General features: G+C 33.5%; 1 protein-coding gene across 2 annotated transcripts; it reads right to left on the reverse strand.

The window, feature by feature from the left end:
* Positions 1-6159: 6159 nt before the first annotated feature.
* On the reverse strand, positions 6160-18251 carry LOC107917798 (carbon catabolite repressor protein 4 homolog 6). 2 transcript variants are annotated; one of them, XM_016847114.2, is made up of 15 exons: positions 18040-18251; positions 17576-17954; positions 17175-17338; positions 16598-16663; positions 16381-16433; positions 15587-15668; positions 15408-15454; positions 14877-14958; positions 9030-9122; positions 8873-8905; positions 8714-8799; positions 7558-8641; positions 7366-7451; positions 6735-6819; positions 6160-6440 (listed from the first exon to the last, which is right to left on the reverse strand). In XM_016847114.2, the coding sequence occupies exons 1-15, from the start codon at positions 18124-18126 to the stop codon at positions 6360-6362; spliced, it is 2508 nt and encodes an 835-aa protein (XP_016702603.1). In that variant the 5' UTR covers positions 18127-18251; the 3' UTR covers positions 6160-6359. The 2 variants fall into 2 exon arrangements, with proteins under 2 accessions (XP_016702603.1, XP_016702604.1); XM_016847115.2 differs by lacking the exons at positions 8873-8905; positions 9030-9122 and having other exon boundaries at positions 18040-18222.
* Positions 18252-21618: the final 3367 nt, after the last annotated feature.

The raw sequence follows: 21618 nt of genomic DNA on the forward strand, positions 1-21618 counted from the left end.
TGAATTTTGCTTATAGAATATATATGCTATGTGATATAAATTATATGCCTTGTGAATTTGGCATAGTATGGAATGAGATTAAGGTATTGAATTGGTGTTATTTTGAGTTTTCAGTTAGTTATTTTGAAGGACAAATAAGTGAATATTGAAATTAGGTGGAATGGATGAATTTGGCATATGAAATCTATTTGATTGGAGTAGAAAATGTGTATTAAATTGGCTAGTGTTATTATGGCATGAATTGTGCACGAGTTGATGACGTTTTTGGATGCCTCTAAATGTGTTGAAATGGTATAAAATATCTTGCTGTAGGAAGGCATATGGAGGGTGAGAAATGTGGCTTTAACCAAGCCTATTTTCACTCCACACGGCCGAGCACACGGGCGTGTGGCTTGACCGTGGGTGACACATGGCCTTTGGTACACGGTCGTGTGTCCCCTGGGTACCCTTTCGAATTAAGTCAGTATACCCTTCAGGTTTGGCATGGCCTAGACACACGGGCGTGTCTACTGGCCATGTGTGACACACGGGTGTGTGGCTGACCGTGTTACCCAAGTCAGTAACCCCTCTAGATTTCACATGGCCTGGCACACAGGCGTGTCCTCGGCCGTGTGGTGCAAGTCAGTATGTATTTCCTATTTTCACGCGGTTTGTGACACGGGTGTGTCTGGTAGCCATGTGAGGCACACGACCTGTTCACACGGGCGTGTGAGCCCTGAATGCATGAAATTTTTCTAAGTTTCCCAAAATTTTTAAATGTTATCGGTTTAGTCCCGAACCTCTTTTAAGCATATTTTAAGGTCTCGTAGGACCTTATAAGGGTGAATGAGTTGAATGGATTTAGATTATGAATGTATAAAAGTTTTTGAATGATGTGTATTATCTAGTAATGTCTCGTAACCCTATTATGGCAACGGATACGGGTTAGGGGTGTTACACGATCGATTCGATGGGGATCATTTTGCCCATAGGAACTGGCCCGATTCCAGGAATTGTTAGAGAAGCCTAGTTGGCCCGATAATGAAGATATTTAGTAAGTAGGGGAATCATATCTTGTAGATTTGATATGATATGTTGTAATCTCGTAAGTCTCCAAAATTAAAGGATTGGCTAATTTCGTCCGTCGATGTAATTGGATCTTAACTGTCGGTTTTGGAGGAGCTCAACTATAAATAGAGATTCTCCCCTCACTTGTAAATCATCTATTGTATGTTGAATTCTTAAGATTAATAGAATTATTTGAGCATTTACTCAAACACTTTGTGTGCATTCTTTCTTTGGCTTTTTGTTGTTCATTTGTAGCTTCTTTTGGCACAATCACTTCCACTGTACAAATTGGTGCCTTAGAGGAATTCTGAAGGAATCCTTATTTTTAGGATAAAGGCTAACTTAGGCAATGTTGGAGCGAACGGATCACCTAAGGCCGCACGGATCGCGAGATGAAAGATCTAGCCCCGTGACACTAGAGTGATGATATGTTTGATGTGGTGGTGGTGTGGTGGTGCTAAGGTGGTTTAATGGTGGTGATATGTTAGTTTTTGGGTGGTGATATGATGGTTGTTGGGTGGTATTTCGGTTTGAAATTGGAAAATTAAGCAAAAATGAAAGAAAGAAACAATGAGGAGCAACCAATTTGGGCGGCACGAGGAGGAAAAGGAGGATAAAATAGAGAAAATTGTTATGAAAATAAAACAAATGAAAGAGTGAGAAGGAGAGGAGTGGACGGTCACCAAGAGTAAATTCCCAACAAAGCATTCATGAGGGGGGCAAGAGTGTTAGGGAGAATTAAGTAGAATTACTCTAGGAGTTTAACCTTTTCAAATTTTAAAATACGAGGTTACAAAACAAAATAAAAATAGGAGTTACATGCTTATGGTTGAACGGTTTTGCATGGGAAAGTTGACCAAATTTTTGCATGAATTTAAAAAAATTATTGATGTTATAGGGACTAGAACTTGAGTCATTTAGGAGTTATTAAAACTAATTAATCACCACACCACGTCTCAAACTTTGTTAAATGCTAACGACATTTATTTTTAAACAAGGCATAACACAAAATAGGATTTTGAAACAAATTTACTTAAAATATAAAATTATGAGAAGGAAGGGACTCGAACTTAGATCTTCAAGGACAACTCCACCATAACTTAACCACTAGAATAAATACTTATTTATTATCTAATTTTCAAAGATAACTTTTAACAATCAAGGCATGACCACTCTTAGTTCACTAACCCTAATTTCTTCTAACATGATTTTTGGGATGTGACAACTCTCCCCTCCTTAAAAAAATTTATTGTCAAAGTTCTTGTTGTCACGCTATACACTTAACATAAAATCCGTAGCTCCTCTTTCCCAATTGACCTCATGCTTCCATTGTGCAACATTAATTCCAATATAGTTCCAAACAATACTTTGTCTTAAACTACCAACGGACTTCTTATTCACTATCATGGATTGTCTCAAAGAATTATCTACAAAAATATCACTAATGATTTCCTCTACCCCAAATTCTCAGCTTAACAGAAACACTTTTAACAACAAACATTTGGGTAAAACCAATTCTCACTCAATGCAAGGTACAATTAGAATGGATCGTAAAATTACTTACATTGATGCCAAATGCATCTTGATCCTCTTGACACCTAATTGCATAAACCAATATCAGATTCCGCTTTTGAGCCGAGGCTTGCATCTGACTAAGAGAATGATGTGAGCAATCCTTAACATGGTGTTAAACAAACCCACATCTAAAACATGCACCTAAATTTTTCCAACACTTGTCTGGATTGTCTGGATGGCGCTTACTACAGTACTTACAAACCAAAATTCTTGCTGAACTAATAGAACCTCCAGTATTCACTGTTGCAATAGTCTATTGAAGTCTACTACTGACTCACTTCCAAGGTTGTGACTTTGAGCAAGTAGAATTAGAACCCATCTTATTTTGCTCTTTATTCATTTTTCTCTTTCTTACACTCTAAGAAATTACTCTCTTTCACTATCTTGGTCTTCTTAACCAAAGTTTTGAAAACTCTTTCTAAAATTCCCAATATCGCTTGGGACAGTATGCCATCCCTAGTCTTTTGGTTTTTGCCTCTAGCAGCAGGCATATCCACGATGTCATTTGTCTCAGGGTTAGGTACAAGTCCCTGAGAAACAAGTGACTTTTATTGAGCAACAAGACACTGAACGTCATGGTTTTACATACCTCGACTATTCTTAACAATCTCGAGTCTACAGTCTCAAGGTTTTATCTACAGTTTCAAAGAAAAGATACAACCATTAATTATTACCTAAAATTTTTTAGTTCTAAAATCTATAGTTTCAAAAATATTCTTCATTTTTCACACATATTTATAGCCTTATGATCAAGATTTTTAATAACATAAAATTTCAATCTAAATCTCAATAAGTACATAGTCTAAAGAGGAATCAGCATCTGAGTCTCGGATTCTCAAAAGTTCAATTCTAAAATTTAACAATAAAATATATTTTTTAAATTTAAAACATGCATGTAGACTCGATTAAAAATCAATAATCCGAGTTTTGAACTCGACTCTGGTACCACTAAATGTAACCCCCTAAACTCGACTAAGACATTATGGCCAAATTTCGGAAGCCGCATTAAATCCATTAAAAAACTTTTAATTGTTAAAAACAACTATGTTAAAGTCGTTTTTGTGAAAACTTAAAATTTAAATAATAAATAATTTAGTTTTTGAAAAAAATTTATTAAAACATAAATATTTAAAAAATTCATTATTATATCGATTTATCGTCTTATAGTATTAAAACAAAGAATTTGCAACATCAATTTTAATTATTTCTTAAAAATGATTATAGTAAAATATTTCACAGCAAAATTTGAAAATACTTAGAAAACAACTTAAATTTATAAGTTTATTAAAAATTAGATAAAATCATTAAAATATTTTATAACAACAATTTAAAACACTTATAAGTTCATCTATATTACATGCATGGCAATTTATAAAATAAAAGTGAAAACAACCCATAAATAGTTAAATGTACAATGTCCAAAATAATAACCCAAAAAGTTTATTAATCATTTTATAAAATATTTCATCTGAGAGACCCCTCCATATGCTGAATCTAAGTCCTACGCTCGTGAATCATCTGAATAGCTTATGAAAATTAAAGAGTGAGCTAAAAACCTCAATGTGAATTTTATAACAAATTAAATATCAATAAACACATTCACAATATTCAAAATTACAACTTTTATGCACATGATTATGACAATCCAATTTTGGTAAAACCATAATGCAATTTCTTTTAAAATATCCTACCCATCACCGCTACACACCAAAAAGAGTTCCCTATAACTCGTCCATCCAAAACACACCAACATATATGTGGACGAAGCCACCAAATTTGCAGACAAGCTACTAATACATATAGTTGTGGACAGCCACCAAATTCACAAACAAGCTGCCAAAACATGTAGGTTGTGGATAAACCACCAAATTTGCAGATTATTACTACCAACATCTTCTTCCTTGCACATGTTCCAACCCCATGTAATGCATCATGGCAAACAAATCATATAAAACATCTTCTTCCTTGCACATGTTCCAACCCCATGTAATGCATCATGGCAAACAAATCATATAACAAATCAGTAGACATGACAATCATGCTTTCATGTACATAGAACTTTCAATATCCATGGTAATCCATGTTATCACTATAATAAAAAAGCCATGATTTTTGCACAACATGAGATTGGAAAGCATTTTTCAATACATAACAATATTTATCACATCTTATCATAAAGACTCAAGTAGACCAATCAGTCGAATATTGATTAATACGTAATCAATCGAGCACTACTTAAAAACGGCTTTTCTGCTCAGAAATGAAATGTTCCAAATGTTCCTTGAAATTCTTGCTCCCGTTGGACCATTTGTATCTATATGCATTAGGATCTCAATTCATGGATCTCTCAGTCCGAGAAATCAAAATAAGAGGATCAAACCATTTTTTCTAACTCTTTTTCAAATTCAATAAATGTTGGTGGATCGTATATTTCATTATAGTTTTATGATTCAAAGTATCATTTCCTTAAGAAAAAATAAGTTTTAATTTTTTTAAATAATAGAGCTTTTATTCAACTATATAGTTGTCTTAAAGTTGAATTCAATGTATTAAAAATAAGTATTATTAATTAATTATTAATAATAGATAAAATTATATAATAATACTTTTTTATCTTGCATAAATTTTTATTCATTTGAACTATACAATTGAATATATTAATTCATTATTAATAATAGGTATTATTTTAAACATACTATTCGTAACATTAGACATTTAAGCATTTTCTAACAAAGAGCAAAAATAATATCACCAAACACTTTTGAGAATATTAGCATAATTATTTTAGTCTATGACGAGGTGAATTTAAGATTTGAAAGTCTTTCATTATATATATAATTTTTAATAAAGATGATGATATAAAATATTTTATTAAATAATAAAAATATAAACATTTATATTCAATATCGAAAACTAAATTAGTAAAACATATACAACTATAATTGTTCACGTATCACTTCGATTGGTAAATTTCTAATTATGGGATTATGGGTGCTGTGACGCAGGCAGCCATTTTTATGGTAAGTGACTGATCCAACAACTCCTTTTGCTGATTCGATATTTTCAAAATTGAATCAACGGTCGATTCAATATTTTCAAAATTGAATCAATTGTCAAAGATTCGTTAAGATAATTTAATTTAATAAATTATTAAAAATAAAAAAAATACTTAAAATTTATTCAATTGTTAGTTGAACCAATTTTTTATACTTAAAATTGTTAATTAAACCTTAAAATTTATTCAATTGTTAATTAAACCAATTTTTTGTCCACTTCAATTGGTCCATATTGATTCACAAGCCATATTGATTCACAAGCCAACTAATTTGAGACCGTTTTTTGGACCAATATCCAACCGATCCGGTCCGATCCAATTCAAATAACCATGCAACCTACTAGATAGTACCGACAGGTAACAAAAGAACATGCATGTTGTGACAAAGAAAAGACAATCTAACCAAGTCTGCCCTGTGAGCTGCTGAACTTGAGAATTGTCCCAACTATGTTAGCAAGATCTCTATATATAATTATGCAAAATGAAAACCAGGAGGATCTGGTATTTACTTATTCTCATCCACAATTAATAACTGATGAAATTAAAATATCTAATTGTAGTCAATAAAACAGATCGTCATATAACAACAATAATACAAGGGAGATAAGAAAACCTCGCAAGTAACCACCATAAAAAAATAAAAAAAAATAAAAAATAAAAAATAAAAACCCTTTCTAGCCACTTAACCCTTGGGGTCTTGATTGGTCAAGCTTTTTGTGAATGCCAACTCTGCTGCCAATGCAATATGATCGCTACCCCATTTCTGAGAAAACAGAAAAAAGAAAATACCTACTGAAAGTGCAATCCAGTTAAATGAGAAAATTTTATACCCCCAGACTAAAAGCAAAGAGAAATACAAATTACAAAATTTCCTCAAGCTGGGGTACATGTAATAATTTCAATATAATCCAATTTGAATCTGAATCTTCTGTTTTCTTTTATGTCTAATTTAAGTCATTATAAATCGTTATATACTTTTGAACTATGATTACCCAGAAGAAGAGTATTTGCTGTTTACCATAGAGAAATAGCACTTTCGTATGAACTAGGTTTATACCTTTGTTGGAAACCCTGGAGTCCATTGCATAGCATGTTTTGGAATTGGAGCAAGCACCCTGACAGTCTGAAGACCTTCAGAACGCCTGGAATATAGATCACCGTGATTGATATAATCAATTCTAACCATGCATATCAGCACTATTTTATAACCCAGAACTTTTAAATGAAGGTGAAAAAGCTAGTTGCTTATTTCAATTGACTAGATTAAACCATGAGAAATGAAAGAGAAGGTCTCATAAGAAAAGTCTCAATAACTATAAGCAATAAGCACATATTGATGGGGTACTATGAAAATAAAATGCATGGCTTGGATAACATATATATACTATCCCCTAAAGGAAAGTAAGATAGGCAAGGTTGCACCATAGTCATCGTCAGCCCTCCTAAGGAAGTGGGCAAGTCCAAAATTGAAATTTCCATTCCCCATTGAATTTCTTTCTATATACCCAAATAAAATTCCTTTCTATATACCCAAATAAAAAGGGTGTATCAATGTCCAACACCCAACACTATATCCAGGTCAAATGTGTCCATAGTATAGGGAAAAACATAAGAACGCTGCTTGACTACATATCTGATGACTCAAATATATCCAATAATCTAAGAAGCATGAGATGAGAAGTACTTACCATATGTAATCAACTGTGCCCAAGAAGCGCCTGTTGTAACTTGTCACCAGGGGTTCTCCATAAGAATCTCTTGTACCAGGAGAATCCTGAGTTGTGGAAAAGAGTTCCAAATTTTAACCCATTATACTCAATATGCTTGCAGATATCTAATCACTGAAAAGACTAAGAAAGTATAGCTCCACAATGATCTACCTTGACTTCTGTATATGTACTTTTAAGCTGCAGAGGGTGCTCCAGGAACTTGCAGTCCTCATTGCCAGTTGCAGTTGCTAATTCCTTTGGGCTCCATGATGATGGATCGTAAGTAGTCTGCTCAATCTCAGCAACTTCAGAATCCAAGGAAGGCAATACATCATCCAGAACATCAGCACTTGGTAGCAAAAACTGGGAATCTTGGGAACTCAAAAATTCCAATGAAGAATGGTCCAAGTCTGATGTTACTGATTGACTAGAGTTTGTTGGATGTCTATCTTGATTACCATATAATGCATCAACAAATGCATTATTGTCTTCCACAATATTTTCACTTTCTACCATAGTTTTGCTATGCTCTTCAGGAGACAAATTATCCATTTTTTCTTCTACCTCAATATCAGTGCTAGTTTTGCTACGCTCTTCAAGAGACAAATTATCCATTTTTTCTTCTAGTTCAATGTCAGTGCCAGCAGACAGACCTGAGAAGTCAACTTGAGAAGGAACTGGATGTCTATCCCTGTGATCATCAGCAACTGACTCTGATGACTGACAAGCTAAGATATTAGGAGGGGAAACTTCAATTGCGTCAAGTAAGTGAGTTTGGTATAATGGTTCAGTTGAAGAAGTCTCTGACTGGGAGGTACTCAACAACTCAGGATCAGTTGTAATCCCGTTAGAATGATTGTTCATCACAATGTCATCCAACGCTTTTCCATTGTTAGAATGGATGGTAACATCTGTTCCTATATGCTCCATCTCAGTGATGCCGGAGCACACATTTTCAGGACAGGAAGAACGGCCAGGAGAAAACCTTTGCATATCGACTACACCACACTGAATTTCTGTCACTTCATCATATTCTGCACTGTCATTGCCTCCCATTCGCAAATTGTTGCAGGACATATCTGACAAATCCTGCATTGTCTCACTGGACCCAGACATGTTTACAGAAGCATCTTTCATATTTCTGTCTAGATTATTTTGTTTCTTCGTATCAGAGTGAGAATCATTTTTATCCATGCCAATTCGCTTGATATCTACTGCAGGAGGAAATTGTGCAGGAATATTACCAGACTGAGCCCTGTAATATTTTGCAAGCTTTTCATTTTCAGTAATCAGCAGTGTACCCAAAAGTTATTTAAGTGTTACCCACCCTGAATTGGGATTATATGTCTGCAGAGGAATTTCGGCAGAAGCTTGTCCTGACACCTTATCTCTATTCACTTCTGACAAATCCAACTGCCCCAAACAATATGTAATTACAATATTCATCAATCAAGGAAATAAAGAGAGAAAAGATAAACATATTTACCTTTTGCTCTGATATAAAGTTGTACAATGGACTCTGTTACGAAAGTAAAGTGTGGTCCTTGTAAGTTACCAAAGTAGAAAAATACAGAGATATATAAACAGAAATGAACAATGTGAATCATGCTTAACTAAAGCTTAATATGTAAAGACATGACAACCTTGGGAGTACAATTAAAATCCCCACAAAGAACTACTGGAGCATCATCCCAACTCTTTGAAACAGAATGAGCTCTTTCTAGTAGCCTCCTAACCTGTTTGAGAAAAACAGAGGTAAGAACATTTAAATGATTATTATTCATAGTTGACTAATTGACAGCTTAGCATTCTTGACTAATAGATAGCCTGGTACTGTTGACTAATTGATAGCCTAGCCTAGCACAATCTTGCTGGCAGCTTAATCTTGACAGATTCTTAGGCTAATATGTACGGATTTTTTATTTAGTGTATCAACTTTATTTCCTAAGTTAGGCGCCAGTTTTGTGTATAAATACCTTTGTAATCTGTTCAAATCAAAACGAGAACTCAATTCAGTTTTTCTCTCAAAATCCTAAAGATTCTTCATGGTATCAGCTTTAAATCCTGATTTAGGGTTCCAATTTTTTTTAAGATTCTCTTAAACCATAGATAGCCAAATTTGGCACTTTTCCATTTAGACTTCTATTATGTTCTCACCACCGCCCTCAAAGGAGCTGCAACCTCATCGCAGGCCAACTGACTTTTTTTAAAGAATATTTTTGGGTTTGGTTTTTCTTTTGCATTTTTATTTGAAATACCAGATGATAGGAAAATTGCTGCTACTAGTTCCACTAACCCTTCTTTGTAAATCAGTCTTGCAAAGCTTGATGGGAACAAATACCTTGCATTGTCACTTTCTTTTTTATTGATCATTTTGACTAAAGGATTGCAAGGTTATATTAATGGTGATAAGTGGAAACCATTGATAAAAGATCCTACCTTTAATCAGTGAGACTTAGAGAACTCACTTGTTATGGCACGGCTTATCAACTCTATGCAGCCCCAAATTTCCTGAGCATACGACATTGCAGAAAAAACATGAAATGCAATCTTACCTACTCACAAACGAGAATGAAGTTTAGATCTTTGAATTTTGGGATAAGGTCCATAGCACAAAGCAAGGTGATGACAATTTCTCATTACTTTTCTTGAATTGAGTGGCTTATGACAGGAACTTGATTATTACCAAATGCAATCAAATTTCAAATTTTGGTTGAAAAGGAACGGGTTTATGATTTTCTAATCAAGTTGAACAATGAGTATAATTAGATCAAGATTCAAGTTCTTGGAAAAACCCCTTTCTCCTTCACTTGACCAAAGCATATTCCCACCTTGCATTGTCACTTTCTTTCTTATTGATCATTTTGACTAGAGAATTGCAAGGTTATATTAATGGTGATAAGTGGAAACCATTGATAAAAGATCCCACCTTTAATCAGTGAGACTTAGAGAACTCACTTGTTATGGCACGGCTTATCAACTCTATGCAGCCCCAAATTTCCTGAGCATATGACATTGCAGAAAAAACATGAAATGCAATCTTACCAACTCACGAACGAGAATGAAGTTTACATCTTCGAATTTTGGGATAAAGTCCATAGCACAAAGCAAGGTGATGACAATTTCTCATTACTTTTCTTGAATTGAGTGGCTTATGACAGGAACTTGATTATTACCAAATGCAATCAAATTTCAAATTTTGGTTGAAAAGGATTGGGTTTATGATTTTCTAATCAAGTTGAACAATGAGTATAATTAGATCAAGATACAAGTTCTTGGAAAAAACCCTTTTTTCCTTCTCTCGAGCAAAGCATATTCCCATATCCAGCAAGAAGTAGAAGTGTCATGTTCTAAACAGCACTAGTTGAGAAGGTTGGGCTGACCGCTTGAAAGCCAAAAATTTTGAGAAAGATCAATGGCGTTATGATTATTGTGGAAAGTCACGACATACCAAGGATACTTCCTAAAAGTTACATGACAGACCCACTAGAGGTCGTGGAGGAAAACAGCCAAGTCAAAAATGACTCCGGCAAATTTGTCAAGAATCTAAGAAACTTCTAAGGATCTGGTGAAATTCAGCATCTCAAGCATTTTCTGTCCTGTATTGACGACTCCTCTAATGCAACATCCAATTTTTGTTAAGTAATGCTTTTACTGCCCACCTTGAAACCGATTCATGGAGCATTTGAATCAAGCAAATAAGCACATATGACAAGAACCACTATAGACTTTTTTAACTACTCTCCATGTCTAAAAAGGGATGGCGTCCGAATGACTAGTGGTTTTTTTACTCTTGTATCCAAAACAGGTTATTTTATCTATGCCCCCAATATCTATCTTCTATATTCATGTCCCTTGGTTTCACGTTAAATATTTTACTCATCAATGCCATTATCATAACTCTAAATTGTAAAATTGAGGGTTTTTTTCTTGATCATTGTGTCTCTCAGTACCTTCAAACAAAAGGAATGGTAGTGATAGGTTGCATGATGGCTTAAACGTTAGAGGGGAGTCGAGTTTCTATTCCATATTAAGTTCTTTTGGAAGAAATAAGGATGTCAACAAAGAAATAATACAATGGCGCAAACAACTAGACATCCATCTTTTTTTGTTCAAGAAAAATCATATCTTAGTTTGTTTTTAAAGACTCACTTTGATTTTTATTTTGTGAGACTTGTAAGTAAGCCGAACATATGAGAAACTTTTATCATTTACAAAATAATAGAAGTAATAAACCTTTTATGACTATTCTAATGTTTAAGGACCAAAGGGGACTACATCATTGTCTGCTAGTTGATGATTTGCTACTTTTGTTTAATATTGCAATAGGATGGCTTAGGTGTCTAATAAAATCAAAGAATAATGTTTTTTCATGCTTTCAATCTTCTCATATGATTTGTACTCAATTTTATGCTAAGATAAATATTCTAATAATTGATAATAGCACAAGAGACAAGTTTGAACTTATGCGAAGTCCTATGAGATAATTCATCAAACCAATTGTCCTGGATACACAAAAAGGAGTGGCCGACAAGAATAGACATCTGTTGGAAATTGCTAAATCCCTTTTGTTACTTGTGAATCTTCCAAAACCTTACTAGGGAATGCAATTGAGTTCAAATGTTGGGAGAGATATCTTTCAATAGTTAAATTTGCGTACAACATTAGTTACCAATCTATCATTTAGATGGAACCATACGAAGCTTCATTTGGAAGGAAATGAAAAACTCCATTGTATAGGACCGAGCTAAGTGAAAATAGACTAGTAGGACCAGACTTAATTAGGGAAATCAAAGAAAACGTGAAATTCATCAAGGAAAGATTAAAGTCGCTTCAAATAAACAAAAATCCTGTACCAATTTAAAAAGAAAGGATGTTGAACGCAATGTTAGTGATAGTGTTTATGGAAGTGTCACCATAAAAAAAAAGCAAGCTACGCTCGAGGTTTATTGGTCCATACAAGATCCTTGAACTATTGGCCTAATAACCTATAGTAGCTCTACTTCTTGAGCTGGAAAAAATTCACAACATATTTCACATTTCAATGTTGAGAAGATATAGATCTAATCCTTCCCATTCCATTACCCCGATATGATTGAAATCCAATCAGATTTGACATATAAGGAGGAATAAATAGATCCTAATACCAGATATCAAAGAATTGAGAAACAAGATTCTTTTAGTGAAGGTTTTTATTAAGAAATCACAACATCAAAGAAGCCACCTAGGGAGTGAAGTAGTGCGACAGCAACCTCCTTAATTGTTCAATTCAAGTAAAACTCGACTACCAAATTTCTTAAAGGAGAGTTGTAACTTTGACAAAATTTCTACGTTAGTAATAACCCTCTATAGAGTCATGAATACTAACTTTGAAATACTTGCATTTAAATTAAGTGCCTTGAAACATTATTATTAAAGATAGAAATTGTCAAGGGACATGTGTCTGACAGCCTCTACATAATGAATGGGAACAATTGCTCATTCCAGCAACGCCTCCTCGCTCGAAGCACATTGCAAATTGGGACATCCCTCTCTACTAATCTTGAAAAAGTTGTGTCCTCAATTTTGTAATGTTTCTTCAATTGAGTGTGAGCCCTATCATTTTGCAAAACATCGCCGTAGCTCGTTAAGCCCTTAAATTAATAAGCGAACTGAATTTGCTTTTGAGTTGGTGCATTCAAATATTTGGAGACCTGATCTTCTTTTATCTAAAATTGGGTTTCATTATTTTATTACTTTTATGGATGATTGCTCTCGTATGACTTGGATTTATTTTATGGAAACTCACTTTTGAGGCATTTTCACATTTTGCTACCCTTTGTGTGAAATTAAGACCCAAATCAATGTTCCTATTCATGTATTAAGAACTGAAAATCTCAAAAATACAAGTCAAATGTATTTAAGAATTACATGACTCATTCCTCACTGGTCTTCCAATTTTCTTACATGTTGATACACCATCCCAAAATGATGTCGCAAAGAGAAAGAATAGGCACTTTCTCGAAATACTCGAGTGCTAATGTTCCAAATGAAGGTTCCCAAACCATTTTGGGCAAATCTTATTTCTACAACCAACTTCTTGATCAATCACATGCCATCTTCAGTTTTTAGTGGTGAGATTTACAGCATTGTCCTTTTTCCTACTAAAACACTGTTTCTAGTAAAGTCCAAAGTGTTTGGTAGCACCGGCTATGCTCATGATGTACAACCTCATCTCACTAAGCTAGACCCTAAACCGTTTGAATGTGCTTTTACGGGCCACTCTTGACTTCAAAAAGAATATCAGTGCTACTCTCCAAATCTTCACAAATACTTAGTCTCAACTAATATGGCATTTTCTAAGCAAATACAGAATGTCCTATCTCAGTCAAGTGCAAAATCAGAATATAGAGTTATTTCTCAGTCTACGTGTGAGATCATGTGAATACATCATATGTTAGCTGAAATTGGGATGGAGCATTCATCACCAACAAACTTTGTTTTGATAATCATGTCACTCTTCCTATCACCCTAAAATCCTATCATGAGAGAATCAAACATATCGAGATTGATTGTTACTTCCTTAGTTAAAAGTTCTTGACAATTTAATTTCCATTGATTATGTAAATACACGAGAACCCACCAATTTTTTCACAAAAACATTGAATGGAAATCAAGTTGATTATGCATGTAACAAGATAGACGTGATCAATATCTATGCTCCAGCTTGAGGGGAGTGCTACAAGCAGAATCAACAAGATTAGTTGATCAGTAGGAATAGCAGATTTTAGGGATTAATTAGATTAATTTCATTGATTTATTTCCTTGTACAAAACCTGTAACAAGTGCATAACTACCACACAAATCAATAGAATTATCATCTTTCAATAGAATTATCATCTTTCTCTCAACATCTCTAATGTGTTACTTTTACTCCCTTGATTTTCGTGATTTTCGTATAACTTTTTCTTTCTTTTCTCATCCTTTTTCTCTTCATTTTCTTCTTTCTTTCTTTGCTCTTCTCACCCAATCACAAGTTTGACAAATCCAACCCATATTGGGTACCCTTATCCGTACCATGTCATCTTGACATTATTGTGGCTCCTATTTTAGTGAGTCCAAGCAACTGATGATTTCTCCAACTAAATAAGCAAGGCCAAAGTAATTCAAATGTTTTTGAGCTCTATGCTATCCACAATTGATATTTGCATAGATCTTGGGATTTTACACATTTGCAACAAAATCTACATAAGTGTTACATCATACAAGGTAGAGCAACTCAAGCAAAATATGAACACAAAAATAAAGAACTTGACATGGCAAAATAACCTCAAGTTATACGAAATGCTTAGTGATCAATCTTGAAAATCTTGCAAATGAGCAAAAAGATTGATTCTTATAGTGAATGTGGTGTAATCAAGAATCAAGGCCTCCAAGGAGGTGACAAGAAAAGCATTTCAAAAAGTAGAAAAAGAAAGATACCAAATAACTAGCTCTAGAAAATTAAATACCTGGCCAAGCTTAATTTCTCCTCTTCTTGGATTATATAGCACGTGAATGTTACAAATGACAACTTTATTTGAATTTGTTGAGCTGCAAATAAATGCTAATATTTTTTAATAATTGAATGATACAAAATTCAATTTTGTTTTAACAGAAAAGCACATACGGCATACGAGCACAAGCAAAAAGCCCCAAATCATGATCCTTAACATTGAGCACCATTACGACAAAACACAAGAAGCATATGAAAAATGGTAGGAAAATAACTGGATTTTAACTCTTCTAGTACGTAATCTAAATTTTTTGGCACATAAGATCTCATGCTACATAATAAAAGGTAGCCCTCTCTCATATCATAGATTCCACCCTTCCCAAGATTTGAACTCATAACTCCACATTAGATTTTGAAATTCTACATCTACGGCGTCCCTTTGGGGACTCCGCGTAGAAGAAAATTTCATGTCAAATTAAATAAGAAACAATTACATGACATTCTGTTATAAAGGTATTAGATTTAAACCATAAACTTCTTTTATTACCTTTTTAATGGTGCTGCTGTATTTTGGGGGGGGCTTTGGCTCAACAACTATGGGGAAAGAGTAAATAAATAGCAATTAAGGCAATGTTAAGGAAAACAAAGAAAGTCAAGATGAAACCCAACCACAAAAACCATATTAAAATTGCAATTTCAAGATTGAACAAGAAAGTTGTAGTGGACCTCAAGAACACATATTTGGGCAACATTATCTCGAAGTTCATGCTTGTTGAACTCTATAGATTCTTCATGAAGCAACTTGAACCTAATATGAAAATCATCAGATGAATATTAATGCTACAATACCCAATGAAATATATGATAAGGGGTCTAATCTGACATCAACAAGGAATTATCACATAATCTAAAACAAAAGTTTGAGAGGGCTGAAAGAAAAACAAAGAATTCAAAATCTCAAATGGATAAAAGCAATACGTAGCTTAACCAAAGTAGTCAGGACAAACGTACCATTTTTGTTCTGGTACTATTATATACTAGTAACAATGTATTGCGAGGAATCGTTTCAAGTTTATCGGTATTTTTTTAATTATTTTTTAATGTGTGTTATACACATGTACATATATCTCAATTACATTCACATAAATATATTTATATGGAAATATTAATTTTAAAAATATGTAATTTCGCTATTGTAGCCACTTGTTCTGAGATCATGGCGGATAGATTTAGAAATATGGTTTGTGTTCTCTCAGTGTTAATCTATGACCTATAATATTGCATAGCTTTAAAGTGGAAAGCAATCAACTGCAAGGCACATTAATAAAGCAAGTATTATGTAGCGTGGATCTTGAAAATGACAAAATGCGTAACAACAGCAATAAAACAAACAGCTGACCTCCTGTTTAAGATGATAATTGATAAGATTCATGCAGTAAATAAAATAAAGGACCAAATCACCAGTCAACAAATTAGACCTCACACCACTATAGACTAATAAAATGTGAAGGTATAATGACCTTGATGTTCGCCAAAAGATTGCACAACCATCAATTGCTCTCCCAGTTCGCATCTGCAAAATGGCCCAATAAATAAGTCAGATTTCTGCTCTCCAGGGCAAGGTTGTTTGGATGCACATCAAGTAAAAGCATGCCATTTCTGTGTTGAATACAAACGGAAGACAGAAGTCACAGTTAGGATAGAATTTTTATCTCTAAAAATCATGACATAGCAAACCTTCCAAATGCCATTATATCCCATGGAATTCAACTGCTCCTCCATGTCATGAAATCTATCAACCTCCTGAAAACATAGTAAAAGGAAACATAACATTTCATATTAAACGATAATACACCCCATTAGCTACCCGCCAAAAGAGGAACAAGCAGTCACACTTAAAAATAAGTAAATAAAGACACTCCCGGCCAAGTTAGCAAGACTATAAACCCTAGCACACCCTATAACATTGCTTTTACCATGAGAATAGGAGTAATTATAGTCCATAATTAAGTCGCTAATGGAAACACTCATTTACTGCTCATCTATTTTTCAAAAGCCTCAAAAATTTATCAATGCTGGTGGCGGTATGCAGAAACTAAACGGATGTAAGAGAACAAAAACAAAAACCTTTTAATGAGAGGCTAAGGACTGGACTTACAACCTATTTATTATACTAATTATAGATAGAGCAAGCTTCTAGCAAATCAATAATTTTCAAGATAAAAATGGAATCAAATTACAGGCCTCCATATTTTGTTCGCATATGTCAAACTTGATTACAGTTCTGAAACATAGAAGAGGGATAAAGGATAACCTGAAAGCACAAAATATCAGCTGACCATAAACTGATCTCAAACATTAAATTCCTCATCCTCCACTCCCAATTCATCATATGGAAAGGTATATGGAAGTAAAGATTCCGATGGGTACTAGCAAGGTAATCCGCCAATACATTATATGAAAGGACAACAAACTTATCTGCAAATGATATATATAAAAATTAATCAAAACAACTAAATAAGCTATCTTTCAATTTGGTTTCTGCTGTTACTACTTACTCTCTGCTATTTGCTTGTCTGCTTCAAAATTTTGCTAAATTTCTTTTACAGAGAAAAGGAACAAATTCACGATATTTTCTTTTTAAAAGTTTTTTTTTTCTCTTTGAAGAAACAGAAGCGATGGAAAACAGAGATTAAGCATACTGATATTAATTACCAGAACGCGGAGGCGGCGGAGTTCCTGCGTACTTCCATTCCCGGTAATCCCAGGGCTTGGAATTGCGGGGACGGAAAGGCTTAGGCGCAGGATTTTGACCAAATGGATGACGTGGCGGTTGACAACGGTTGTACGGACGAGCCGGAGGAGGTTGGCGAAAAAACTGTTGGTTTTGGTTGTAAGGAGATGAAGGCCTAGGGTTATAACCGAACTGCTGAGACTGAAAGGAGTTTTGGTTGGAGAAATTTCCTCGACGGAAACCTAAGTTCGCTTCTCCAACAGAGTCCAAGTTCGAATCCCCTGTAAGTAGATGGCCTCTTCCGCCGCTGTTGGTTCGGTCGGAGAAGCTTCTGCCCCATTGATTTCGACCGCCTCGATGCTGTTACAGTTAGAAATTTGAATGTTAGCGCACATAGATGGAAATATAATACACAGGGCAATGTGTTTGAGAGGAGATGAAGTACGGGACGTTGGTAAGAGAACATGGCGGTGGTGTCGGCTGTAGCAGTGGCGGCAAGGAATTTGAGCAGTAGATGAGGACAACGCCGCATCGAAAGAAACTGTTTCAGTGAAGTGGAACCAGAGCGGTAAGCGGCTGGAATCAACTAATAATAATAATAATATCAATCGTGCAAATTACTAGAAACTCTAGCATGCAAAACATTTAGGACATAATTTATGTTTCACAATAATATTCGATAAATAATAAAAATATATGATTAGAAATTAATTAATAATATTTAAAATTAGAAATTAATTAATAATATTTAAAATATATTTAATATTAAAATAAAAATTAGTTCAAATTATGAGGAAAATGAATTTTAAATAAGTAAATATGTTATATTAAGCTCCTTTTTGTTAATTGTATAATAATATGAGGAAAAAGTTACTTAATGCATATATTTTAAAATAGTTAATGCCTTGTTTTTTACTCCCTGGCATTTTTTTATAAACGGGTATTTTTTTTAAAGAGTTGGAGGCATTGATCTATCATTATTGGTGGGTATTGGGGATCGACTCAATTAAAGAACGAATAAGTAAAAATAGCGAAAGAAATTGAGAATTTGAACATACAAATTTAACGTGGAAAATCTCTCAAAAGTAAATAAAAAATCACAGGTAAAGATAATTTTACTATAATGATAAAAGAACGAATAGTATAAAAGATGGAGATAACTAAATCCCAAAACTCAAAAATAAAGAACCCTCAAAATGTTAACACAAAATTCTCCAAAAAAGGTTGTAAAAGAGCTTAATCTTCTAAAAAGAAAATATACTTTGTTTAACTTACTTAAGAGCAATTTCTTATTTAATAGGAATTTGGGTCACATAACTCTAACAATCTCCACCAAGTCTTTCGGGGTTATTATCGTCTACACAACCAACTTTATATGAAGACCTAGGACATGCCAAAAACCTAATTCTAGCTACCAACACTCCTGTAAAAAAGATCTTAGGGGTTTGATGTAATTAAGTCGACTTAAACGCATTCAAAAACCCTCGTAGATTAGGAGTAAGATTAAACTTAGTTTTCTTTCAGTTTTCATAAACTCATTGTTTTTTATTTTTCTTTGAATCGATTTCGATCCAAGATTTCTTTTATATTATTGAAGTATTTTAGTTATTTCTTCTTCATAAACGATGATAGTTGATTATTCCAGTTAAGAGATTCATTACTCCTGTAACATCCCAAAAATAATTTTGAGTTGGAACATCCATTGATTTGTGGATTTCCTCTCAAAATTCAAGATCTACTATTAAAGAACCATGTGTTCTTGTAAGAAGATGACATTGATAAAAATCATTTAATTGACTCTCAAATCATGTAAAAATGTTTCTAATCACATAAAAACAAGTTTAGGATTGAAGATTACCTTTGATTCGCTATAAATTCATTGATTGAAAATCTTGATTCAAGAAACTTGATAAATTTCAGAATATTTTTTGCTACTTTTGAGAATAATTTTGGGTGAATTGAGAGAGCATTTTGAGAATGAAATTGGTTGGATCTATTCTCTAATGATAGATCTTCAAAATCATGCAAAGAAAATGAATTTTAAAGCTCTCTAAATTTTCTCTCAAAAATTCTAATTTTAAGGTTTATTTTCCATATAAATACTTTAAAGTTTCCTTTGTTTTACAATTAAATCCTATTTAATTAATATTTAAATTTTACTCAATTTACCCCTAATAAAAATTATTTTAAAATTCTTTTCAACCAAAATTGATTAGTTTCACTAATAATTATTTAAAATCTTTAAAATTGATTTTTTGAAAATATTTTTTAAAATTTTTTGGATTATTGTTTCATCGAATTTAGATAAAATTAACCTCTTAAATTGAATTAAAAATCACTGGAAACCCTATAAATTCCTTAGAAACCCTATAAATTTCTAGTTTCACACTTAGAACCCGAAAAATATACCCAAAACTACTAGACCCGGTTTAGGGATATTACAACTCCACCTTCAACTGAACTGTATGTGGAGAAATATTCTCTCGGGGACTCATGTGGAAACAACATCCTGAATCTAGGATCCACCCGAAGGTAAGCTCAGAGTTATCGCTCGTTGACACTAACAAGAAATCATCCCTGCCTTCGTCTACCAAATTAGCACCATCTACATCTTCCTTGTTACTATCAACAACCCCTTTATTTTACAGTTTATAACAATCTCCTTTGACGTTTCCTAACTTCTTACAACAGTGATACCTTTTGCTCGCTTATTTTATGCATGGTAGATGGGACCTTGAATTCTTTTGGAATGTGAAAGGCCATATGATGTGTTTTGGTGGTCGACCATGTACCTATAGACATATACATGCTGCGAATTAAAACATGAAAAACATGATGCATGATAAATTAAAACAACAAACATGTAAATATCAATTAAAGAACTCAAATGATGGATTTCATTTGAACTTTGGGTCCCTAGCATTTAAGCCAAACTCGAGTCCTTCTAGCTGAAACACATGATGTGACCGAGATCACATTAAGCGTTTTGAGTTCAAATTGAATTGTAAACATGATTTTTTTTTTCTAGATTTTATTTTAAAAGACTAAAATAACATTAAATTAAGATTTATTACTTTATTAAAATAAGGGCATTTTGGAAATTTAATAATTAACTTGGGACCTGATAATGGGTGACACCAAATCAATCAAAATCTTTATCGTATAACTAGAACTTTATTACATGCGTATGTGTAACATCCCGAAATAAGGCCTAGTCGGAACAGTGGTTTCGAGACCATAAATTCGATAAAGAAAATTTCATTTTTATTATATTTTTATGGTCTACGATTTCACGAAATAATATTGTGAAAATTTCGTTCGAAAATTTCGACGTTTGGGCACTCAATTTGGTCAAAAGGACTAAATTGTAAAAAGTGCAAAAGTTAAATTCTACATGTTAGAGGTGTCTAATTGTTATGAGTTTTAAAATTAAAGGTCTTTAAATGGTAATTAGACCATTTTGAAGTTTGTGGACAAAAATGGACATGGTATGATAGGTTTTTAAAAGTTTTTCATTAAGGGCATTTTAGTAAATTGGTAATTAAATGAATGAAAAAGCCAGAATATGCCAAATTTGCTCATCTTCTTCCTCATGGCCGAATGTCTCATGAAAAAAACCATGGCTAGGTTTTCAAGCTTTCCAATCTCATTTTTAAGTGATCCCGAACACCGTTTTTAATGTTCTTTACATTTTTTGAAGTCCCGGTAACATGATCTACTCTTTTCTACCATTATTTTGAGCTAGGGTTTATGTTTAAAAATTTACCCATGAGTAATATGCATGCATTTTAATGTCTAATGGTAGAAAATGAGTGTTGGGTTTTAAATAAACGACTTTTACTAAGCAGTTTTTGATGAAAACGTCCAAAAGGACCGTTTTGTAAAAGTTGTAAAATTGGTCATAAAAGGGTGATTTAGTGGAAATTTGGGCTGCCATAGTTATGAAAATGATTCAGCTAGGCTTAAAATGTAAGGAAATTGAATAAAAATCATTTTACGAGCATTGGGGCAAAAGCGTAAATAT

The sequence above is a fragment of the Gossypium hirsutum genome, chromosome A08 (genome assembly GCF_007990345.1).
Source record: "Gossypium hirsutum isolate 1008001.06 chromosome A08, Gossypium_hirsutum_v2.1, whole genome shotgun sequence".
NCBI lineage: Eukaryota > Viridiplantae > Streptophyta > Magnoliopsida > Malvales > Malvaceae > Gossypium > Gossypium hirsutum.